The sequence below is a fragment of the Rhinolophus sinicus genome, linkage group LG03 (assembly GCF_036562045.2).
Source record: "Rhinolophus sinicus isolate RSC01 linkage group LG03, ASM3656204v1, whole genome shotgun sequence".
Taxonomy (NCBI): Eukaryota; Metazoa; Chordata; class Mammalia; order Chiroptera; family Rhinolophidae; genus Rhinolophus; species Rhinolophus sinicus.
Genome location: NC_133753.1, coordinates 27,841,296 through 27,864,247, shown reverse-complemented (window position 1 = coordinate 27,864,247; position 22,952 = coordinate 27,841,296). Strand labels below are relative to the sequence as shown.

Below are 22,952 nucleotides of genomic sequence, written 5' to 3'. Positions count from 1 at the left end.
TTTGGAAGTTTGTGTCCTTCAAGGAATTGATTCATTTCTTCTAAGGTAAAGAATTTATGGGCATAAGGTTGTTAATAGTAATCTTTTATCCTTTTAATATCTGTAGTAATTTTTTCTTTTTCATTCCCGATATTACTAATTTGTCTTCTGTCTTTTTTTACCTTGGTAATGCTGCTGGCTGAAACACCATGTTTGATTTTGTTGATTTTTTTTTTCGGTTGATTTTTCTGCTTTCTAGTTCATTAATTTCTGCTCTTATCTTTATTATTTTCTTCCTTTTGCTTACTTTAGGCTTTTATTTGCTCTTTTTCAAATTTCTTTAAGTGGAATCTTATTGCTTTGAGATCTTTTGTTTCTAGTAAAAGCAATTAATGCTATAAGTTTCCCTTTAAGAACTGCTTTAGTAGCATCCCAGGAATTTTGATATATTTTTATCTTCATTCAGTTAAAAATACTTTCTAATTTCTCTTCCAAATTTTTCTTTAACCAATGTATTATTTAGAAGTGTATTATTAATTTCACTATGGTCAAAGAACATAGTATATTTTTTGAACGCTTACAAATTTGTAAATGCTTTTTTTAATAGTCCAAAATATGGCTTATCTTGCTGAATGTTCCATACACTCTTGAAGAGTATGTATTCTGTTATTTGGTAGAATGTTCTATAAATGTCAATTAGGTCAATTGTTTGATAATGTTGAGTAGGTCAAGTTGTTTGATAATGTTGGTCTTCTATATCCTTGCTGGTTTTCTCCTTTTATTGATTACTAAGATAAGAGTATTGAAGTCTCCACGTACAATTGTGGATTTGTCTATTTCTCCTTTCAGTTGACATTTTGAATATTATAATTTGAGACTCTAGGTCCTCTCAAAATCCTTTGGATAATGTTTATTTCTTTTGTTTTAGCAGACAGATTGGGTTCAGATTGCCAATTCTGTGTTACCTTTTTTGGGTGATGGTTCCAATTTTAGTTCAGTTTTCAAGGCCTTTACAATGCTGCTTTGTGTCTTTTCTTCCCCCCTTCTTCTGCCGCCCCCCCCCCCCCCCCCCGCCCCACTCCACTCCACTCCAGTTCAAGACGTTGGTTCCCAGTCTAGTTGTGTAGAACACAACTCCCTGCCCCATGCTGGTATTATGAGTTATTATGAGCCTTGAGCTATCCCCGCTGAGGCAGTTGGTTGCCAGTCTTTGGTCGGCCGCTCACAGCCGCTCACGGCAGCTCTCACCAGCTGCCAGCCACTCACGATGGCCGGGCAGCTCACGGCACCTCTGGCTGCTCATGGCACCTCAGCTCCAGGGAGAGCCGCTGTTCACCATCTTAGCTGTAGAGGGCGCAGCTCACTGGCCCATGTGGGAATCAAACCGGCAACCTCGGCGTTAGGAGCACGGTGCTCCAACCACCTGAGCCACTGGGCCAGCTCTTTGTGTCTTGTCCCTGCAGAGTTCACAGGTGAGTCTGGGACTTGTGCCATTTAGACACAGGATTAGGGGACCTTCCCCAGCTCTTTCCAGTATTCCTCTCACACTTTCTTGCTCCCAGGGGACCCTTTCCTTGGTCCTCTGGCCAGAAAGAAGAAGTTTCTCTAAGAGTTTTCGTTGCCTGTGCTGTCACTGCTTAGTTCCATGTATCTTGGGCTGCTCTCAGGGCAAAGGGACAGGAGAAAAGACAGAGAACAGAATAACTAGATTCCTCTCCACACTTTTCAGACCACTGGGGTGCTTTTCCCGGTTACTGTGGCTAGAAAGATGGGGTTTTCCTTAGGGTTTTAACTGCCTGCATTACTGCCATGCTGTTCTGCAACTGGGGCTGCCTTCAAATTAGGGCTGGGAAAGAAAAAAAGGAGAAAAGAAAATAAGAGAATGGGGACTTCCACACCAGCACCTCTCAGCAGCCTCTTTTCTGGTCCTTTGGCCAGAGGACAGGGTTTCTTTTGAAGTTTTTGCTGCCTTCTCTTCTTGTTATTGTTTACTTTTTGTAGTCCTCAGGTAGTTAGATGTATTTTGTGTGTTTTGAACAGAGTTTTTGTTTTAATGCTTTTGCTGCATTAATTGATTTGAAGTTTTTTTCAAAATGTGTCAGAAATCCACAAAAAACAAAAAGTTGATATTTGGACTATTTTATGCATTTAATAATAACAATTTTAGCTTTGTATATTAATGACATTATTTTTATGTATAAAAAATTACTATTGTTAGGATTGATTCTTGAAAAATGCAAAAAGATAGAAAAATGTATATCTACTTTTCTAAACTTCCTTTCTGGAAGTTTCCCTCCACAGAGAATGGAAATATTTGTTTGGCTATATCCGACTGTTGCAGCAAAAGTTAATCAGTGCATGATTTAGGCTACAGTGGATTTACTCCATCTTTGCCAGCACCAGAAATCCCCATCCTTCTTTATATAAAGTAAATATTAATACTCCACTCGATTAAAAATTTTTGAGATAGCTCAACCATGATATTAACTTATTTAAACTAAGCTGTCTCCAAATTTTCCACATCTCTCTTCATACTGATGAGTTTAGTCACACTCACTTTAGTTTCTGCTGCTTTATCTGTTTCTCCTCCCCAACCCTTTTCCTCTATTTGTAGATCAAACCAACTTTTCTCCAAACTGGTTTAATTCTTCCATGGATCTTGCAATTATGATACTTAACAGATACTTTTTAGAGCTCAGTGTATCTATGAGCTCTGACACTTTAAAAAGCACTATTACTGTGTCCCCGAAAATAAGACCTAGCCGGACCATCAGCTCTAATGTGTCTTTTGGAGCAAAAATTAATATAAGACCCAGTATTATATTATGTTACGTTATATTAATTTTTGCTCCAAAAGATGCAGTCGAGCTGATTTTCCATCTAGGTCTTGTTTTCGGGGAAACACGGTAAATACTAACTAACGTAAAAAGGAGACTCTCACATATTCTTCTATAATTATAGCTCTAAAATCACTGGAATTAAATGATTATCAGCAATCATGAGAAAACTGTCTTTCTATAGAAACAGAAGTTTTAAGAACAGTTTATTGAGTATTATTACAGTGCTTGTTTACTGTGGAGCTAAAATTTGAAATCACCATAATTCTTTGGAACATGAGAATTGATATGTTTAGGAAAGTAGGCTATTGGGTCAAAGACCTAAATATAAATGTTATATATTCATAGCTGGAAAATTATTGAAACTGTTGTCATCAGGAATGGTTCAATATAGATTTCCCGCTGACTTCTCCAAGAATGCCACATACCAGATTCTTAGTTACCATCTTACCATCAGTACAGTTACCATCTTAACAGCTTTTCTCTGTTGTTTTGTTCTACATTTAAATAAAAGGAAAGTGTTATACCTGCTACTATATTAATTAACTCTTACCCTATCATTCATTAAAAAGAGGAGCTCTAAGACTCTTTTTATGCTTTACTCTCAGAATTCTGAAACATGGATAATTATGGACTAATAAGATCTAGCTCCTCTTTTATTCTATCTGCTAAAATATCTGGCGTCTGCTTTTTCTATGCACACTCCTCTTTCTTTTCCTCCAACATTGTTTTATTGCTCAGTATTGTATCTGACCAGATATTCAAGTCAAATATTTAACATAAATATTTAAAAATGAATCTCCCAAATTAATTCCATTTAATATATAACTATGTTTCTGAACATGTAGTGAGCACTTACCACTTATTATATACCGGCCTGACTGGACCTAGGTGAAGGTGATAGTTGCAAAACAATATGAATGTACTTAATGCCAGAGAACTATACATTTAAAAATGGTTAAAATGGTAAATTTTATGTTACGTATATTTATCGTTTTTAAAAAGCTATGAAAACAGATAAAAAACACCTTTCAGGAATTAGAAAAATACAGGTTTTTATTATCTTCAGTTGACGTGTGTTTTTTTGCCCCTCGTAAATGACTTTTAAAGAATTAAGGCAGAGCCTAAAATATAACAACAGGCTTGTTCAATTTCTTTGATCAAGGGTAAAAGTACCTAATCTAATTATAAATGACAAATGTCTAGTATGTTAGTTTCTATTCATGAAATACAACAAAGATAAGGAGTCAGGCCTTGAAGCATTTATATTTTGAGTATCAAATATGTGACTATAAACTAGTCGTATTACTTGGCCAGATGTCATTTACTGTAATTCATAATCTCCCAACAATTTTGATAATTCTAGAACTGAATTTAGATCCAGGATGTGCCTCTTTTAAATTGGTCTCCTTTTTTGGTTTCTAGTTATTGATTGCTCCCTGATATTTTGTAAAGCTGAAAGTTTTATATTTGATTTGCTCTTTATTTGCGATTTTTATATCAACCTAAGTATAAAACTAGATGAATTTGATTGTAATTATTTTATTGTTGCAGCTCTTCATTCACCTGTTCTCATCAGAATAAAACTTACAATGGTTTCTGATAAGATTGGCATGAATTTCTCAGCCAGAAACGAAGATTTGGGGATGCTATCCCTTGGGAATATGAGTGCTTTCTTGCTTGGTGATTTGCTTCCATTCGCTAGGTTTTGAGAATAATAGGCAGTTTAAAGGTCTGCATGCCAAAACCAGAAGACACTTGGGAATTTTTTCATCATGAACTTTAAGGAGTTTATGATTGGCTGCATTACAATATAAGAAATGGATGATTTTGCAGTAAAGTAAGTAGAGCTTGAAATACAGAAGAATGGAAGCTTCCATGTGAAAATGTTTTAAGGGGAAAACATATTTTCTGTTTATGGTTCATTCTGCTCTAGGAAAACACCACCAAGTGAGTGAAACACAGAATGTGATTGCATCGGACAAAGCAGCAGAAGTACCAGTTGTCCATGAACACGAGCACAACCATGACCACACACAGCTGCATGCCTACATCGGTGTTTCTCTCGTACTGGGTTTCGTTTTCATGTTGCTGGTGGACCAGATTGGCAGCTCCCACGTGCATTCTACTGATGGTAAGTGACCCCAAGGCTTTCTGGGCAGGGCAATAAATTTGCAGTTTAGAAAATCATAAATGATTGAATAATTCAGTGTATGTCACTGGCCTGATTTAGTGCTAAAACTCTTGTCTTCTTCAGGTTTCCTTGAACATTTTATTCAGTTGGGGGAGCTACCGAGTTGTGGCATGTGGCACAAGAGAGTGTTTATTGGGTATTACCCATGTTATCTTAAAGCTGTCACATTTAGTTACAAGTCTAGGTCAGAAGTTTTTAACCCTTTTTGTGCCATGGAGCGCCTTAGGTAGTCTAAAGCCTATGGACGAACCTTTTTTTGGAATACTATTTTTAAAAATGTAAAGCATAGTGCATAGGATTATAGAGAAAACCAGTTATATTGAAATATAGTTACCAAAACATTAAAACAAATATCTGATATAATAATATATGTCCTTTTTATCGATGCATTAAATAATGAGATAATACATTTAAATTATAAGCAAGGTTAAATTTCATTTTTTCAGACATCAGTATGACAGCTACTGTTGCTTAGCTGGACTAAGAACATTAAATTGTGAGATGGCCTTTAACAAGGCAACGTGAATGTCAAATTGAGCATCCAATTCTTTTGGGTTTTTGTTTTGATGTTTACTAGTTTAGAAAATCCTAATTCAGAAAGATATTTTCTTACAAATATACCTAAGCACATTTGTAGGTTGCTTATCAGGGAAAGATAAGCTTCTCTGAAGGACAACTATTATTCTCCAAAACTTAAAATTTAACTCCAGTCATAGTAACTTTTTTGCCTTAAGATCAATGAATTCATCTTTGGGGAGGTCAACATCTTTGATATGATTTATGGTAAATAAAGGATTCTGATCCATGAAACAACTTCGAAGCCATAAAGATAGAAATAAATTTGAAAGAGTTATAATAGACATAGGGGTTTACAGATATCTCTTTTCAAATACATTGACAGAGAACTTTGCAGATAGAAACTACTAGAAAGCAGCATAGATATCTTGGTCCCCAATGGGTAGTGATCCTGTGACTTCCACTGTTTGGTGGTTGGAATGAGTGTTGGGTGCAAGAAGCCTCATAGCTGCCTCGCTCTGTCAGACAGGAGGGCTAAGCATGCAATGTGGCAGCAGTTCTGGAAGCCCTAATTTTCAGTCACCATTGTGACTGAAAGCAATAATATCAAGATATCTTCACCTGTAAAATAATACGAAATTATCTGGTTTCTGTTGGCAATAAAGTATAGGTAGTGCTAGTATGACTTGTGGGTTATTGTCTACATTCATAATTAAAGGACATGCTAATTTTCAGTTAGAGGCTAGTAAAAATAAAAACGCATTTTTTCCCAAGGTAAAATCACAGATGCCCCTGTATTCTCCCTGTGTTCTGCTCTGTGGACCCCAGGTTAAGAATCCTTGGCCTAAAAATAACTGTAGAAAAGCAGTAAAAGTCACTAACAGATACTTTATAAAAAGATAAAAATAGTTCTTAAGCATATGAAAAGATGATCAGTTTCACTTAAAATAAGAAAAATGCAAATCAAAACTGCTGAGATGCCATTTCTCACCTGTCAGGTAAAAATTCAAAAGCTTGACAATACACTCTATTGGCAAAGCTATGGTGAAACAGAGAATCTATTGCTGTGGGAATGCAAATTGGTACAGTTCCTATGAAGGGGAATTTGGCAATTTCTAACAAAACTACATATGTATTCATTCCCATTTTAGGAATTTATTTATACAATAATGGCTCCAATATGAAAATACTTATGCACAGGACTATTCAATGCCGTATTATTTATCATTGTACAACTATTTATGTGTAGTCATGGAGACTGGTTGAATGAAGTGTAGTGTGTACAAATAATGGAGTTTTATGTAACTATGAAAAAGAATGAAATCAGTTTTCTGTGAACTGATAGGGAGAGATTTCTAGGAGATAATGTTAAGGAAAAAGCAAAAATATAAATTAGCTTCTATTGTATACTGTATTTTATGTAAGAAAGAAGGGAAAATGAGAATATATATGCTTGTTTTTACAAAATAAAAAAAGAAACATAAAGATCAATTAGAAGACAAAGCTGGTTACCTGTAAGGAGCATGGGGTGTGATAGGGCAGAGGGTTTTAGGAGGGTATGACACTTCCCTGGGCAAGCTTTTTTGATATAGTTTTGACTTTTAGAAACATGTTGGTATTCTCCATATTCAAAAATAAAATGAAATCAACAAGGATAAGGGAGCTAACTGAAACAGATGAATTGTATTTTAAGTGAATGACACAATTACACTGAAGGGGATTAACAAAAAAATGAACCCAAGTAATTTATGAATGTAATATTTGCCTATATACCTTTAGTCTTGGGTGGACTTGAGGAAGAAGCATAAAAAAACAATGAACTCTTACTTGTAGGCTTTGCTTTTTGTAATGGTGTGGGCAAAACAATTCTAAAACTGTTCAGATGTATTATAAGATTGAGCAAATGAGTAAATGTGTTTATGTTGGTAGAACCAGGGTTCTTTCTCACTGTGGAAGAAGGGACGTACAAATATGGAATGAGGTAAGGTAAGAAAGAACCCCTGTAGGGATGGATTAGAATTGGAGCAGTTTGGACTCGTGATTTCTAAAACTGTATGTGTATAGGTATGTATATGTGTATATATATGTATATACATGTGTATTTACATATATACATACAAACATGTATGTATGTCCTAGCTCTGTCTTCAGGGAAGACCTAGAAGGAAAGACACCCCACCCCACCACCCCACCCCAGCAATGAGCATACCAGGGCTCTTCAGAGAAATGGCTGATTCTAGGACGGGCAGGGTAGGTACAACATGAGTTTGGAACATCTAGTGCTCAACAAAAGCAGGACGAAGAAAGTTGGAAACATGTCACAGTATATGAACCAGCTTGAAGGCGCTCCCACTGACCAGATATAAGACAGCTTAAGCACCAAAATCATAAAGAACGGTAATAAAGCGTAAAGCATTGAGAAAATGGGAATCGATAAGCCTATCCAAGGCAGGGGGGTGGGGGGAGTATGTGTGGGTGGAGAGGGAGGGAAGAAAGGAAGGTAAGAGAAGGGAGGGGCACTTGCTTACTGTAGAATACTGTAGAAGGAGTACTAGAATTGGAAAACCATCATTTTTGCAAACTTCATCGTAAAAATTGGCTCACACAAGAATCATCAATGAATGTTAAATGTAGGGGCTAAATTTCTATTTGATTGCAAGGGAAAAGAAGTAACTAAATAATGAAATCGGACAGTATCTTGACTAGATGATCCAAATGAATGGCATTGGCGTTCTGCTTTCATGTGGGCAAGTGAGTTCCTGTCAGGCCAACCTCCTTACAGATGACTATAAACTCTGGACAAAATTTTAAAAACAACTACTTAAAGACACAGGAACGTTACCTAATCAGGCAAATTCTGGAGGAGAGTCAACAGTTGAAACAGGGTGATTCTTATTTTTACTGCTTTTAGCTATCTGTGGGTTAGCTAACACTCTGATAGAAAACCCAGTCTTTGTGGCCTGAGGAGCCAGAGGGCAGTGTAACTAACACTTCTGGAAAGCAAGGGGAGAATCTTAGGAGAGACAGAAACACAGCCCCAAATTCTATGTATAAACTCTGCCCAAGTCTCTGAGCCCTGAACTGTGCTTTACTGGCCAGACTCCAGACAACTCAGCTAAAGATGAAAATTAAACCGAGATTTGAGCAGTCGCCAATCAGACAGTTTGTAGTTTGAGCCAAACCAAGTTATGTAAAGCAAAACAAAAAAATCAATGCTCTTGGGAGGAATATAATAGAATCCAGAGTATTCATAAGATAATAATCACCTTGTCCCAGATACGATTCAAAATTGCAGCAGATGTACATCTTAGGCATCTAGATGTGAGATCCTGAGAAGCATTACCTATGTAATATTCCCCCTAAGAATGCATAATCTAAGGACATATCAGACAAACCCAAAAGGAAAGATCATTCTATTAAAAAACAAGAAAGATACCGGGAGGGGAATGTAGTCTTGAAAGATAGCAATGTCACAAATGTCAGAGACAGAGAAAATGTTCCAGATTAAAAGAGACTAAAGAAATACAAAATAAGTATAATATATGATGTTAGACTGGATCCTTCCTGGATAGGAAAAATGCTCTGAAAGACATTCTTGGACAATTGACAAAATTAAAATTTGCAAGAGATTAGAAAAAAGTATCAATGTTAAATTCACTGAAGTTGATAACTACTGTGATTACATAATAAAATATCCTTTCTCTTACAAAATACACACTGAAGTATCTAGGGGTAAAGAGTTATGATGTATGTTATTTACTCTTAAATGAAAAAAATGTATACGTATGTATACTTGTGTAGTATGGATAGAAAAAGCATGAGCACAAATGAAACAAATGGGGCAAAATGTTACATAATGGGTTGTTCTGAAAAATGGATACATGAATGTTTTTTAAACTAGTCTTAGTTTTTTGAAGATTTAAAATTATTTCCAAATTAAACGTTTCTAAAAATTGTAAGATTACACTTAAGTTAAAAATACCCTTGATGTGGAAAGATTTTTTTCCCCCTTCTTCCACCTCCTCCCGCACTCTGGTTCAAGCCGTTGTTTCTCAGTCTAGTTGTGTAGGACACAGCTCTCTGGCCCAGGCTGGTATTTTGAGCCTTGCACTCCCCCCTGCCGCTGAGGCAGTCGGTTACCAGTCCTCAGTCGGCTGCTCACAACAGCTCACGGCAGCTGTCGGCGGCCGCCGGCCACTCACACTGGCCACTGGCAGCACAGCAGCTCACGCTGACCTCCGGCTGCTCACAGCAGCCCAGCTCCAGGGAGAGCTGTTGTTCACAATCTTAGCTGTAGAGGGCGCAGCTCACTGGCCCATGTGGGAATCAAACCGGAGACCTCGGCATTAGGAGCACGGCGCTCCAACCACCTGAGCACTGGGCCGGCCCTAGAAAGATTTTTTAATCTTCTTGTATTTACTACTTTTTTTTCCCATAGACTTTTTAAAATAAAGTTTTATTTTGGGAAATTGAGTAAGGAGTAAATGGTTTTTATTCATGTTCTTTATTCCAAATAGCAAGTGAGAAGCACCCTCTGTCGGATGGCTCCAACTGTATTACAACGTAGTTATGCACAGTAGCCTCTATGACATTTTTTCTTGCGATTCTTTCTTATCAGTTTCCATATAAAATGCATTTTGTGTCACTTTATTATTCCTCCTGTTTTATCTCTGAGGTCATTGATTTTGCTGGCTTTCATTTATCTGATGATCTAGTTTTACGTATTATCTACAGGTTTTTATAATTAAATATCAGTAAGTTACCCCACTTACTAAATTTATGCTGAAGTACAGTTGGCCCTGTATGTCCACAGAATCTGCATCCATGGTTTCAACCAACTGTAGAAAACATGCGAAATGTTATGTTGTTGCTGATGTGTACACTGTAGTTATTCCCCCAATGGTTACAACTGTATTGGGTATGTGCAGGCTTTTATTTCTTGTCATTAGTCCCCAAACAATACAGTATAACAATTATTTACATAGCATTTACATTGGATTAGGTATTAAAAGTAATCTAGAGATGATTTAAAATATACCTGAGGATATGCGTAGGTTATATGCAAATGCTATGTCATTTTATATAAGGGACTTGAGCACCAGATTTTGGTATCCACAGCGGGAGGAGGTTCTGGAACCAATCCCCTGTGGATACAGAGGGACAACTGTACAATCTTTTTGTATAGATTTATTAAAACTATGTTTTAATTTTAAAGCCTTTAGTTTTTTCGTTTTTTTTGTGTGATTTTTAGGAAGGGCGCAGCTCACAGTGGCCCATGCGGGGATTGAACTGGCAACCTTGGTGTTATTAGCACCGCGCTCTGACCAACTGAGCTAACTGGCCACCCCTAAAGCTTTTAGTTTTTATTTAAGATGCTACTTGTAACCAGACCATAAGACTGTGTATGAAGAAAAGATAAAACAAACTTGTCACAAAGTGTAATATGATTGTTCTCAGTTTGGGGTGATACTGAAATATTTGTTGTCTCAGAGTGATTAGGGGCCTTAGCTTCCCTTCCTTGCAGTTTTAATTAGAAGATAAATTTCACTGGTGAAAAGATAGCCTGTTACTTTATTGTATATGCTTTTTCTATTGTAAACCATTCCTTCTGTGTGCTGGGCTCCTCCAGATTGAATCCCTTGGCATTTATTTGACTAATGTCCATCTGTCATTTCACCTGGCACTTTGATGTCCCCATCTTTTAACTTTGTTTGGACATTTTTACTTGCCTGTGTATTTCCTGTAATAGCAGTAGCATTCATGTGATACAGATAAATACTTTTTTTCACTCTTCTACAAGGATTTATTAAGCAAACATTAGGTGCCAGTGTTGTGCTACATTCTGTAAGACATGTAAAAAAGAAGTAGAAAGAAGTAGAAAATTTAATTTTGTATAGTTTACAGTCAATCTGGGGATAAGACATTTAAACGAAAACAATTTTCTATAACTCAGGTGATGATGCAGAGGAAACTTTGAAGTAGCACATAGAGCCTGTGCGCACCGAGCTGTAGGTTTCTAGGCAAGGGGAGAGTTGTTCTGAACTGGAATTAATCTTTCTTGAGGGAAGTGGTCCTAGAATTAGACTTTGAACAATGTCTAGTTTTTGGATTGACAAGCTGAGAAGTCCCGTACATGCCAAGAATTAGGGTTGAGGAGATTTAGGGAAAGGAAAATGAGAATATTTTGTTAGAGTGTTAAACTGGTTGAACTGGACTAGATAGTGAGAAAAAGATGATACCATTTGATAAAGGGCTTAAGAACCTACTGAATAGATCATTTGGAGCTGAATTTGAAAAGCAGCAGACTCTCAACTGGTTAACCGACACATCAGAATGGCAGTGTTTCAGAAAGATGAATCCTGCAAGGCTGTGCAAGATGAGCTTAGATTACAGAGAAATGAGAGGAAGGGGAAACCAGTTGGGAGTCTATTGCTAATTTAGATTTGAGTTGATGAAAATTTAAGTTAGGCTGGTGGCAATAAAATGGAGGAAGGAAAATGTGAGAATAAAGAAATAGTTGCAGGAAGCTGGGGAAGATGAGGTAGGCAGTGACAATTGGGTCTGGAGAGAAATGATCAGAGCCACAGAGCACTTTCCACGGAGAGGTAGAGGGTTGAGGGGTATGAGGCAGTGGGGGCAGCTGGGGGTTACACATCACCTGTTCAGGAAAGGCTGGGTCAAAGGAAGAGTTTCCTCCTGCCCACCGCTTCAGGATAGGGGACACTTCTAAGTGGTGGAAGCAGAAGAAAACTAGTAGTGAGAAAAATAATCTTCTACTTTAAGAGTTTTCAAAGAATTCTTCCACCTCTAGGTCAATGTTCTAACAGTTTCTATTTCACATTGTTTAATGGCTGCCATGCTTATTTTTACTTCAGATCCAGAAACAGCAAGGCCTAGCAGTTCCAAAATCACCACCACGCTGGGTCTGGTCGTCCATGCTGCAGGTATGCAGGAACCCCTTTCTTTTCTGTGTGCGTCACAGGGACCACCCACATGAACCGTGCTTGGGCTGGCCTCCAGGGAAGGGCTGCTTCAGTAGGTCCTCCAACACAAGCACAAGCCCTCGTGTACTGAGGGTGACGGGTTTACAAGCTCAGAATGGTTTTTATGGTTTTTAAAAGGTTGAAAAAATATATATTTCATGGCACATGAAAATTACATAAAATTCAAATTTCAGTGTCCATAGATAAAATTTTATTGGAACATGGCCATACCCACTTGTTTACATATTGTCTGTGGCTGCTTTTACACAGTGATGGAGTTGAGTAGTTGCAAGAGACCAAGTGGCCCGCAAAGCCTAAAATATTTTCTGTCTGGCCCTTTAGGAAAAGTCTGCTGATCTCTGCCCAACAATCTCATCTGGAAAAGAGCCTCAGCACTTTTGTACTGAACAGCCCTGCTGCCCAGTCTATACCCAAAGTATCAGTTTAGGCAGCGGGGGGTTGTAGAGTGCCGAAGTCTCCGCGTTATGACTGGGCATGTCTTAGAGTCACAGCCCAAAGCCAATGCTAGTTGTAAGATTCTGTCAGTGACAAAGACTGTGAAAGGTAGCACACTATTATCTGGACCTTTCTAGTATGACATCCTTTTCTAACAAAGAATTCATCCATTCAGCCAACTTTTACCCATTACATATAAGTCATCTATGCAGAGTTGTAGTGTCTTTGTTTTTTTCATCTGCAAGATGCAGAGATGCTTCCTTTGAAATTCTTTGCTATTTCTGTCATTACAATTTGATTAATCAGTGGTTTTTTGAGCTTCATACTTTTTCCAGTAACAACAGTAATAACTGACATATTAAATATTCTGGACCAGGTGCTAAAGCTCTTTTTTACATGTTGTCTCATTTAACCCTCATGAAAACCCTAAGAATATAGTATATTTTATTGAAACCATTTTAGAGATGAGAAGGCTAAGGTTTGCAAAGGTTAAGTAACCTTCCCAGAGTCAAATACAGCTCTACTTGACTCTAAAGCTCACACATTCAACTACTACACTATTATAGTCGTTGTTATTTATAGTGTTTTGTGTTTTGCTTTTTTCAAATTTAGCTGACGGTGTTGCATTGGGAGCGGCAGCTTCTACTTCACAGACTAGTGTCCAGTTAATTGTGTTTGTGGCAATAATGCTACATAAGGTAAACAAAATTTTGGTGTAAGATTTAATATTGAATGTATTCATAATTAAAATTTCTCTTTAGTCATTAATGTTTTTCTGCAATGGAAAAATTTTTTTAGTTATTTTTATAATTCCTATTCATTTTAGAGAATTTAATAAGTTGGTTTCATAGCTGGGTTTTTTTTGCTATAATTTTCTTCAATTTTTCCTAGAAGGGTTTTTTTTTTTAATGGTCATATACACAGTCTTAAATTCTCTACAGATGTCTATATTTCATAGTAATTTTTGTTTATAAATATTTTTCTTATTCTCTTTTCTTGACTATTTCTCTTTTCCTACTATCCAAGGAACACACACACACACACACACACACACACACACACAGAGGATATTTTCTTAGCTTAGAACATTCATTCCTAAAAGGCTGAGTCAGTTTTGGTACCATGCTTGGTTTTTTTGTATGAAAATTCAGTCAAATGACATGTACTTTTTTTTTTTTTTAATTTTATTGGGGGACAGTGTGTTTCTCCAGGGCCCATGAGCTCCAAGTCATTGTTCTTCGATCTAGTTGTGGAGGGCGCAGCTCAGCTCCAAGTCCAGTCGCCATTTTCAATCTTAGTTGCAGGGGGTGCAGCCCACCGTCCCATGCAGGAATTGAACCGGCCGCCCGACATGTACTTCTTAATGTAGAAGCAATCCATACCTGTGGAGCAATAATAAGGGATACGTTTTCTCTTCCAGGCACCAGCTGCTTTTGGGCTGGTTTCCTTCTTGATGCATGCCGGCCTCGAGCGGAACCGAATCAGAAAGCACTTACTGGTCTTTGCGCTGGCAGCACCAGTTATGTCCATGGTGACATTCTTAGGATTAAGTAAGGTAAGTCCAACTCATTCCTTGCTTACCTAGACAAATGTCTGATTCTTGTGTGATCTACTAGAATTTACAGTCGCTTATGTTGAATTTTTCAATTATCCCCTCAAACTGAAGATAAAATTAGGAGTAAAAACCTATACAAGGTAAATGTCTTAATTCCAAGTCAATCCTTTTCATAAATCTAGAGCATTTCCTTACTCATTTAATTTGAAGACTTCTCCCCATTAGTTCCAAAAATATTTGCACAAATATTTGGTCTTTAAAATAATATAACTTAAACCTAACCAGACATGCCAATGTTTTTTGACAGACACATAGTAAGTCATAACAATCCATATTTAATGTTTAAGTAGGCACATGCAGCGTGAGTGACCAGCACGCAGCAGCCCTGAGAAGAGTAGGGGATGAGCAGAGATGTCTATATTCAGCTAAGATTCAGATTCTTCCACTCCCAGCTCCCATATCACCAAATGTTAAATACCCAATTCCTTGGAATCTAGAAAAACAAAATGAATGAACAAACGAAAAGCGGTTTCATAGAATCAGAACTCAAACTGATGGTTGCTGGAGGGGAGAGGGTGGGCGGGAAGGATGGGTGAAAACGGTGAGGGAGGATATAGTCAGTAATGTGATAATTTTGCAGGTGACAGTTACTACACTTGGTAAGGTGATCACATTATAAGGTATATAAATGTTAAATCACTATATTGTACACTCAAAACTAATATTGTATACCAACTATACTTAAATAAAAATAAACATCCAGTTCTTTATCATTGTACTGAACATAACTCAGACCTGCAGTGGCATAAATCATTTGTCAGCTCAGAGACCCTGCTGTTCTAAAAGGACCTTTTTGTGCCTTATAATTCTGTCTACTAGGGCTACAGCTCTTAGCAGCAACCCTCCCCGTTGTACTTAAATGTCAACTAGCAGGCAACAGGAAGAAAATTTTAGAACTAAACTGACTCAGGGCGAGTTCAAGGGAACTGCTTTCCCCCATATTCTCTCTGAAGGTAACTGATTCTTCTGAGTGTCGTCCAGTTCATATTTGATGTAGTAAAACTTTTATTAAAAGGAACATATGAGAAATGAGATGGTTAAAGAATGGTTAAATTCCTGTTAATCAAGAGTTTGTTGATCTGGATTGCTAACAAATGAGGTGCTATAAAATCTCTTCCTGTTCACCTGAAGAGCCTTATCTTCTTTCAGTGAGCAGTGTATATTTTTTTAAAAAATTTTATTGGGGAACAGTGTGTTTCTCCAGGGCCCGTGAGCTCCAAGTCGTTGTCCTTCAATCTAGTTGTGGAGGGCGCAGCTCAGCTCCACGTCCAGTTGCCGTTTTCAGTCTTTAGTTGCAGGGGGCACAGCCCACCATCCCATGTGGGAATTGAACCATCAACCTTGTTGCTGAGAGCTTGCGCTCTAACCAACTGAGCCATCTGGCCACCCTGTATAGTTCCTTTTAAAATAGTATCCTATTTATCACTTCATTAATCAGTATAAGTTTTTAGAACTTTTGAAACGAAGGTATGATAATTCCGGGAGCATGGAGTTAGATTTATGGCATGCTCTTTTCTTAAAATGGTAATTAATTGTCTTAATCCATAGATCCACCTCTTTAATAGAAAATTTGTGTAACGATTAGCTCATGAAATGTTTCTAGGCTCTATGAGGACAGGTACTGCATCTTGATTAACACTGTGTCTCAAGCACCTGGCTTACAGCCTGGTTTATAGGCAATGTTTGTTAAATATTAGTAGCTTAAAGGAATGAATGTGTGAAATTTAATATCTGTGTTAATAATGCTGTCGATTCCATCTTAAGAATAATACAGGCCAAACCTGTTGAGCCAGACTGAAGTTTGCTTGAAAAAGCAGTTGTGAATATCTGCAATAGTCTCAAACCCTTATTTGGAAGCTTCCCATAAATAACAGAATGGCTGTGATCGCCAGTGTCCCCAGTGTCTCAGATAGCCCCGGTTGTGAATATTGAGTGTTTTTTATTGGGACTTCTTCCTGACCCTGAATTATTCTTGACTTAATTTTTCTTTTCTCTCTCTCTGAATTCACAGAGCAGTAAAGAAGCCCTTTCAGAGGTCAATGCCACTGGAGTGGCCATGCTTTTCTCTGCTGGGACATTTCTTTATGTTGCCACAGTACATGTCCTCCCTGAGGTGGGCGGAATGGGGCACAGTCACAAACCCGACCCCACTGGAGGGAGAGGCTTCAGCCGCCTGGAGGTGGCAGCCCTGGTTCTGGGTTGCCTCATCCCACTCATCCTGTCAATAGGACACCAGCATTAATGTTCAGGTTCCAGCCTCAGTCCATGGCCATTTGCCATCCAGTGAGAACAGCCCGGCACATGACAGCTGCTCATTTCCTCAGTCTCTTGTCTCATGTTGCCCATCTCCACCTGTATTCCTAGAGTCTGCAGGGAGGTGAGATGAAAACCTGGAGTAACGGAAAGCTTTTAGAGTAGAAACAACACATTGCGATTGGATATAGATATTCCGTTGTGTTGTCTTTTAAAGGGCCCTGGGCATTTTGAGTTTTGATGTTTCTCTTAACCCTATTCTCAGGGAAGGTGGAATTTGGTTTTAAGGAAAAGTGGAGAACTTCGTACTCACAATGAAATAGTAATTATGACAGTACAGTGTTCTGTAATTACGGTAAATCTCTTTCTTAGTTTAGAGGCTCTGCCACTTTATCCATTGATTTTTAACATGGTTCTCACCGTGTACGACTGGTGCTTTAGCATCTATGCCATATGCCTTGTTAGAAGGTCATAATGCCCGCCTCTTAGATGCTAAAGATAATTGTAGTTAATTTGAGGCTAGTCAGGAAAATGATAGCAAGATACATTGAAAGTTGACTTTATGCCCGAGAGAGAGAGATACCCACTGAAAAGGGGACGTCTGGAGGACTTAACACCTCCTTCTGCACGTACCGCTGAACGGAGCCTGCCAATCCACCAAATGGAGCAACAGAGGTGGACTAGTTTCGAAGGTGACTAGTTTTCGGTAGCATTTATTTTCAAGTTTGCCTTTGCAGAACACCTGCCGCCAACACATTCTTATAGAGGAACCGTGTTCTAGTGTGGTTCAGGCCTAGCTTTCCTTCAAGAACAGTCAGATCCCAAAGTATCTTTGGAAATAAGGCGGTGTTAAATTTTAAGTGAATTTGGATAGTTACATCTTTGTAATAACCTTTTTAGAAGTAAGATTACCAAAACCTATGTGGTCTTTTTTTTTCTTTTCTTTTCTTTTCTTTTTAAATACTCAGCTTTGCAGACCAGCAGTTCCTCTGACAAAATACTTGGTGTCCCTTTGGGAGTGCTAGGTCCGTGTCACATAAGCACCTGTAGCAGTGAAGAAAGTCAAGGTGTATCACAGATGGGAAGTGTTTGCCTGTTCATGTAAAGCTTATTGAAATCATGTCTCTTGTCCCTTCATCTTTTCCATGCTTTTCTCCTTCTCCCGCCAGCCCCTCCTCCCTACCATTTGCAGCTGACTGCTGGTGGCAGTGTTAATATTTGTGAATTGAGTTCTCATCAAGACAACCACTTGTTGAACTTGGATGATGAAGAGAGTATTGTCTCTCTTCTTTATTCCCTTCAGTGAAGTTACCTTTGTGTCAGATGCAGCTTTAAGCCCTTACAATATCACTTCCTCATATGGGAGATGACACAATCACTAATATTCTGGTAACTTAAACAACGGAGATAGTAAAAGTGTTTAACAAACTAGGATGATTTTTCCATATTTGCCAAAATCCCTGTAAATCTTTTGTTATCAAATAAGTATATAATATTGTGTTGTTAATTTATTTTTGATTTTCTGTATCATTTCAAAAACACGTTACATAAAGAGGGAACCAAGACTTCTTCAGAGCAGTGGACTTAGGAGTTTGTAAAATGTTTTATATGATGCATATGACAGATGCCTGTGATTTCTTTATTTCCTTCCTAGATTTGTCACTGGGTCAGCAGCTGTGGACGTAGAACTTGCAAGCCCTCTGCTGGCTATAGACCAAAATAGCATAAATAGGATTTGGTTTTGTATAGTGGCTGGCAACCATTGCGTACAATATTAAAACCAACAGAAGGTAGAATAATGGAAAGTCCTGTGACTTTCCTGATAACAGCTCTGACTTAGGAGAGTCAAAGGGTTCATCTGTCATTCAAAATGACATGGTTGCATAGATTGTCCCTGGAAATTGACTTCGTTAAGTGAATACCACATTTTAGTGTCTGGTTTGGTTTGGATAGTAGCACTTTCTGTCATATTGTGTGCAACGATGAGAGATTTGTTCTGCTGGCCAAAGCCTCTTTCAGCAGTGCCTTGACATCACGCTTAAAAGTTTGGCTAGAATTTCTTGCTGGTTATGGCCTTGAACTCTGGCAAGGATTGACCCTTGTAACTTCCAAATTTGCCTTCCCCTCTGGACCTCACAGTAACAGGCAAACCTTTCAGGGCCTATCAGCTCTCAGAAGCTGTGGGCTTTCCCAGATTTTAAAGCTGCTGCCTCAGGAACTACTCACTTCTCTCCTGGTCAGCAGGCAGAAATAGCCATACTAACCTTATAGGGCTCAACTGCATCTTCAGGCGGCAGGGGACCGAGCAGCACGGCAGAGGCCTCCTTCACTGGGGGAAGAACTTGCTGACGGTGGGCAGTGTCCCAGGAGAGACCACATCGATGGTCACCTATTGGCACATTTCACTTCCATTTCCTCTTGTTAAAACTGCCTCCTTAGCTGTGGATGCCTTAATGCTCTCACACATTTGAAAACATTGGCAATACTGAAGTCGCTGCCATTATTGCAAGTGGAATAACTGGCGACCAAAGAGATGCAATTAATAGTAAAAAGTAAGGTCCTTCTTCCTCATAACCAAAGTTAGTCTTGACTGTAATTTGACTCCCTTTCCTTGGTAGGGATAGACTTTCTTCAGATTCCGAGTATTCTCATAAATGGCAAATTGAGTTGAAAAATATTACTGATCCATTCCCCTCACTTGTTCTCCAGGGAATCGCTTATCCATCCGTTTCCCCGAAACAGCGATGGTCCAGGACCGGCAGTGTTCCTGCGCATGCCATTGCCAAGGTCCTTTTATGCAAAGGTTCTGCACCGGAGTGTAGAGAGTTGGAAATGGTACCACCTACAGAGGCTACGTGTTCTCTCTTCCTACCCCTCATCCCATCACCTTTTTATTTCCCTGTTCAAAACAGCTGAGTTAGCCTTGTTCCTGTATTTTGAATCATTAGAAAAAAAGAGAGGTGACCATTTTGAGTGGTCAGTTTCTGTAGAAAGGAGAAAATGTAATTGTGGTTTTTACTGGACTTCTTCTAAGTGTCACTGCCTGGTTTTTCTCTTTTTCAAGAATTAGAACTAGGAGGACACACCAGCATCAGAGTGTATTAGGCCCTCAGACATATGGTAGCTGGGTTCTGAACACAGGAACTATATATCAACAGCACAAGCGCCCAAAGGATGTTCCTACCTTTGGGGCGCCTGGGCCCCTTGGGAGATCAAGAATAATGACCAGATTCCTCCAAAACTGCTACAGTGCCGGGTGTTCTTCAGGGGAACCTTCTTTGCATTAGAAAATGTCTGCTCAATACAGAATGGTCCACATGACTCAAAGAGCACTGTTGGGGATGCTGCGAAATTAAAACCAATGATATGGCCCCTTTGTAGCTGAGACATCTAGATTCACCTGAGGGAAATCTGTGGCTTGTGGCAAAGGACTAGACAACCATTAGGAATTCTCTAGATGTGCTCAGCTTAACATAAAGAGATTGGCTTTGATCTTTTTTCTAATAGCATCTTCTAGCAAGTTGGAAGTCTCATGGGCTAACACTGCAGTTCTCCTGGTTCAGTAGCCTGAATAGTGATTTTAAATGTCTCTTTTTCTGGATCCTTTGTAAACATGAAATCATTCCATGGATGGCTGCCTTATAATTTTGTCTCTTTCCACTTTGTGAATGGTTAAAAAATTTTTTTTGCTGTTTTCTGATTTGTTTTATGATATTAAATTTTTATTAGTGCATACCTTATGTGAGTGGCTCATTACTTATCCTCTCAGCAGTTTGTTTTTTCTGTTTGATAACGGGACTTGTCCTACATTTGAACATCAGAGAAGGTCATGAAAAATTTGGAAGGGCAGAGGAAAGATGTACCTACTATGTGCACATCCTTTAGAGAACGAGGGAAGGAAAGGAGGAGGGCAGATTAAGGACTCGATACGCCGTCTGCCCCAAAACATACCAGTTCATTGATGGTTTTGTTTGCTTTGCCATTGTTTGTTAGCAAATATTATTTATGAAGGTAGCAATCTACTCCCAGAAAAGAGAAGCAGGCAACAGATCCCAGTCACGGGTTCATTTCAAAGGGCAGAGCTACTTGCTAGATGAGTACAGGGAGCCTCTGGACAGCTGACCCTGGTCATACAGATTTATGTGCAAGTGCGGTTTGTAAATTTGATAAATGGTTTCTCCCTCTGTGGACTTTATTACTGGAGTTCATTTTTAACTTATCTACAGATAAACATTACATACAACAATGTATCACTTAAATATGTAGTTTGTATGTTTAGTCATTAGATTTCATTATTTATTACTGGTCCACTTTGTGCTGATTTTTTTTTTTTATGTATCACATGTATTACAGCAAGTCACAAACATTGTGTCCAGAGTCTTACATGTGTTCAGAAAACCTCTCCTCATCATGACAAAAACAGACAAAAGGGATGTGTATTTACAATTCCTGCCATCTCTCCCAGGAGCCTTTGGGTATGTGCCTACATCCCTCCTTGCCTTGAGCAGTGGCCCTGGAAGTCTTAGGAAGCAGCATTGTTAAGTGACAGCTTTTTCATCTTGCTGCCTTGAGAGCAAAATACAGAGGATGCCAAAAAAAATGTATACACATTTTAAGAAAGGAAAAAAAAAGCTATTAAAATTACACTGATGGTAACCACTTTGAGCACCTCTTATGATTGCAAAAGTCAAACGTGACTTTTTTGTTATCCATATATATTATTACAATTTTAATAGTTTTTCCTTTCTTAAAATGTGTATACATTTTTTTGGCACCGTCTATATATACAATATGTGGGTTTAGCCCAAATAGCCAGCAATCCTTATTCTGTTTAGTTTTGTTTCTAATTCTGCTAAGCGAGAGCTGCATCCCAGTGTGGTTTCTATAACGTAAGATATAAAAGCAACCTGTGTCTTGTCCCTGTGTCTAGAACGCCCTCCCCTAGCTTCCTCCCCTCCTTCAGGTCTTGATCTAAAGTTTCCTTCCATTAGGCCATCAGTGACTGCCCTTTTTAAAATTGTAATCTGCCACACCCACACCCCGAAGCTCCTCACCCTGTTCTATTTCTTTTTCTGTAGTGCTGATCACCTTTTAATCTGCTTCATAATATAGTATGTCTTTACTTTGTCCCTCTTCCCCACTAAGATATAAACTCCAGGAAGCTAGGTTTTCAGTAAATATGTTGTTAAATGAATAGGTCTGCCCTGAGGGGACACTTTCTTCCTAATCTATGCTGCACACCCCCCCCCCCCACGCCACCCCCTTGCCCGCCACCAGCTGCTGCCCTGATTCCTGGCAGAACCAGCTGTTGGCCTTCTGTGTAGCTCGGCCTTTGTCTCACACTGGGGTGAGGCTGCTTGGGAGTTAGCTCAGAGTCAGAGAAGACATGGCACTGTACACAGGTGGGAAATGAACTGGGTTCAGGTTACTAATCCAGTGCTAAGTAACTTTAGTGAGGTACTGTGTGACTGATTTAGGGATCTGAAAAGCTAGATCCCATTTCTGGCTCAGTTACTGATTTCTGTTGCAGTGTTAGTCACAGCCCAGTTTAAAAAATATTGGATAGGAATGTGAGTAAAAGCATGTGTCTCACTCTGGTTGCCTCATTTATAGAGGGATCCTGACAAATTCAAGAGTTACCAGAGGAGGGAGCCCAGTGGAGAGGGGATGGAAGGAACTACTGTTTACCTATGTCTGGAAGGCTCCTGGGGGCTGAATTTGATAACCATGTTCAGCTGTATTCTCCAGAGGGTGGAATGGGAAGGAAGCTGAGCCCCGCTTCTCCTCCACTTACTATTCAGTGAATTGAGCCAGTCCTATGGACCAGGCCCAGGCACTCTTAAGGTGCTGAGTGTACAAAAGGGAGGAAGGGTCAGTGCCAGTCCTTGAGGACTGTGGTTCAGTGAGGGAGTCAAACAGGAAGACACAATTGCTGATAGTGAGGTAAGTACTGGGAGACGAGGAAGCACAGGGTGCTCAGAGAACATGGGGGCAAGGAACCCAGAGTGGGGGCTTCAGGGAGAATGTCAAGCGGGAGATGAGACCTGAGTGGAATGAGTTAGTGAGAGGGTGGGAAAGGTGGTCTGATCAGGAAAACCTGCGTGGGCCAAGGCCTGCTG

At 39.0% G+C, this 22,952-nt stretch overlaps 1 protein-coding gene across 2 annotated transcripts in view; it reads left to right on the top strand.

The window, feature by feature from the left end:
- SLC39A9 (solute carrier family 39 member 9) overlaps window positions 1-20,573 on the top strand; it is a 41,882-nt gene extending 21,309 nt beyond the window's left edge. For both annotated transcript variants that reach the window (XM_074327299.1, XM_019733460.2), the window contains 5 exons: window positions 4,753-4,950; window positions 12,402-12,470; window positions 13,578-13,663; window positions 14,386-14,520; window positions 16,592-20,573. In XM_074327299.1, the coding sequence (XP_074183400.1) occupies window positions 4,902-4,950; window positions 12,402-12,470; window positions 13,578-13,663; window positions 14,386-14,520; window positions 16,592-16,822 (570 nt within the window). In that variant the 5' untranslated portion in view covers window positions 4,753-4,901 and the 3' untranslated portion in view covers window positions 16,823-20,573. The remainder of the gene's footprint in view (window positions 1-4,752; window positions 4,951-12,401; window positions 12,471-13,577; window positions 13,664-14,385; window positions 14,521-16,591) is intronic.
- Window positions 20,574-22,952: the final 2,379 nt, after the last annotated feature.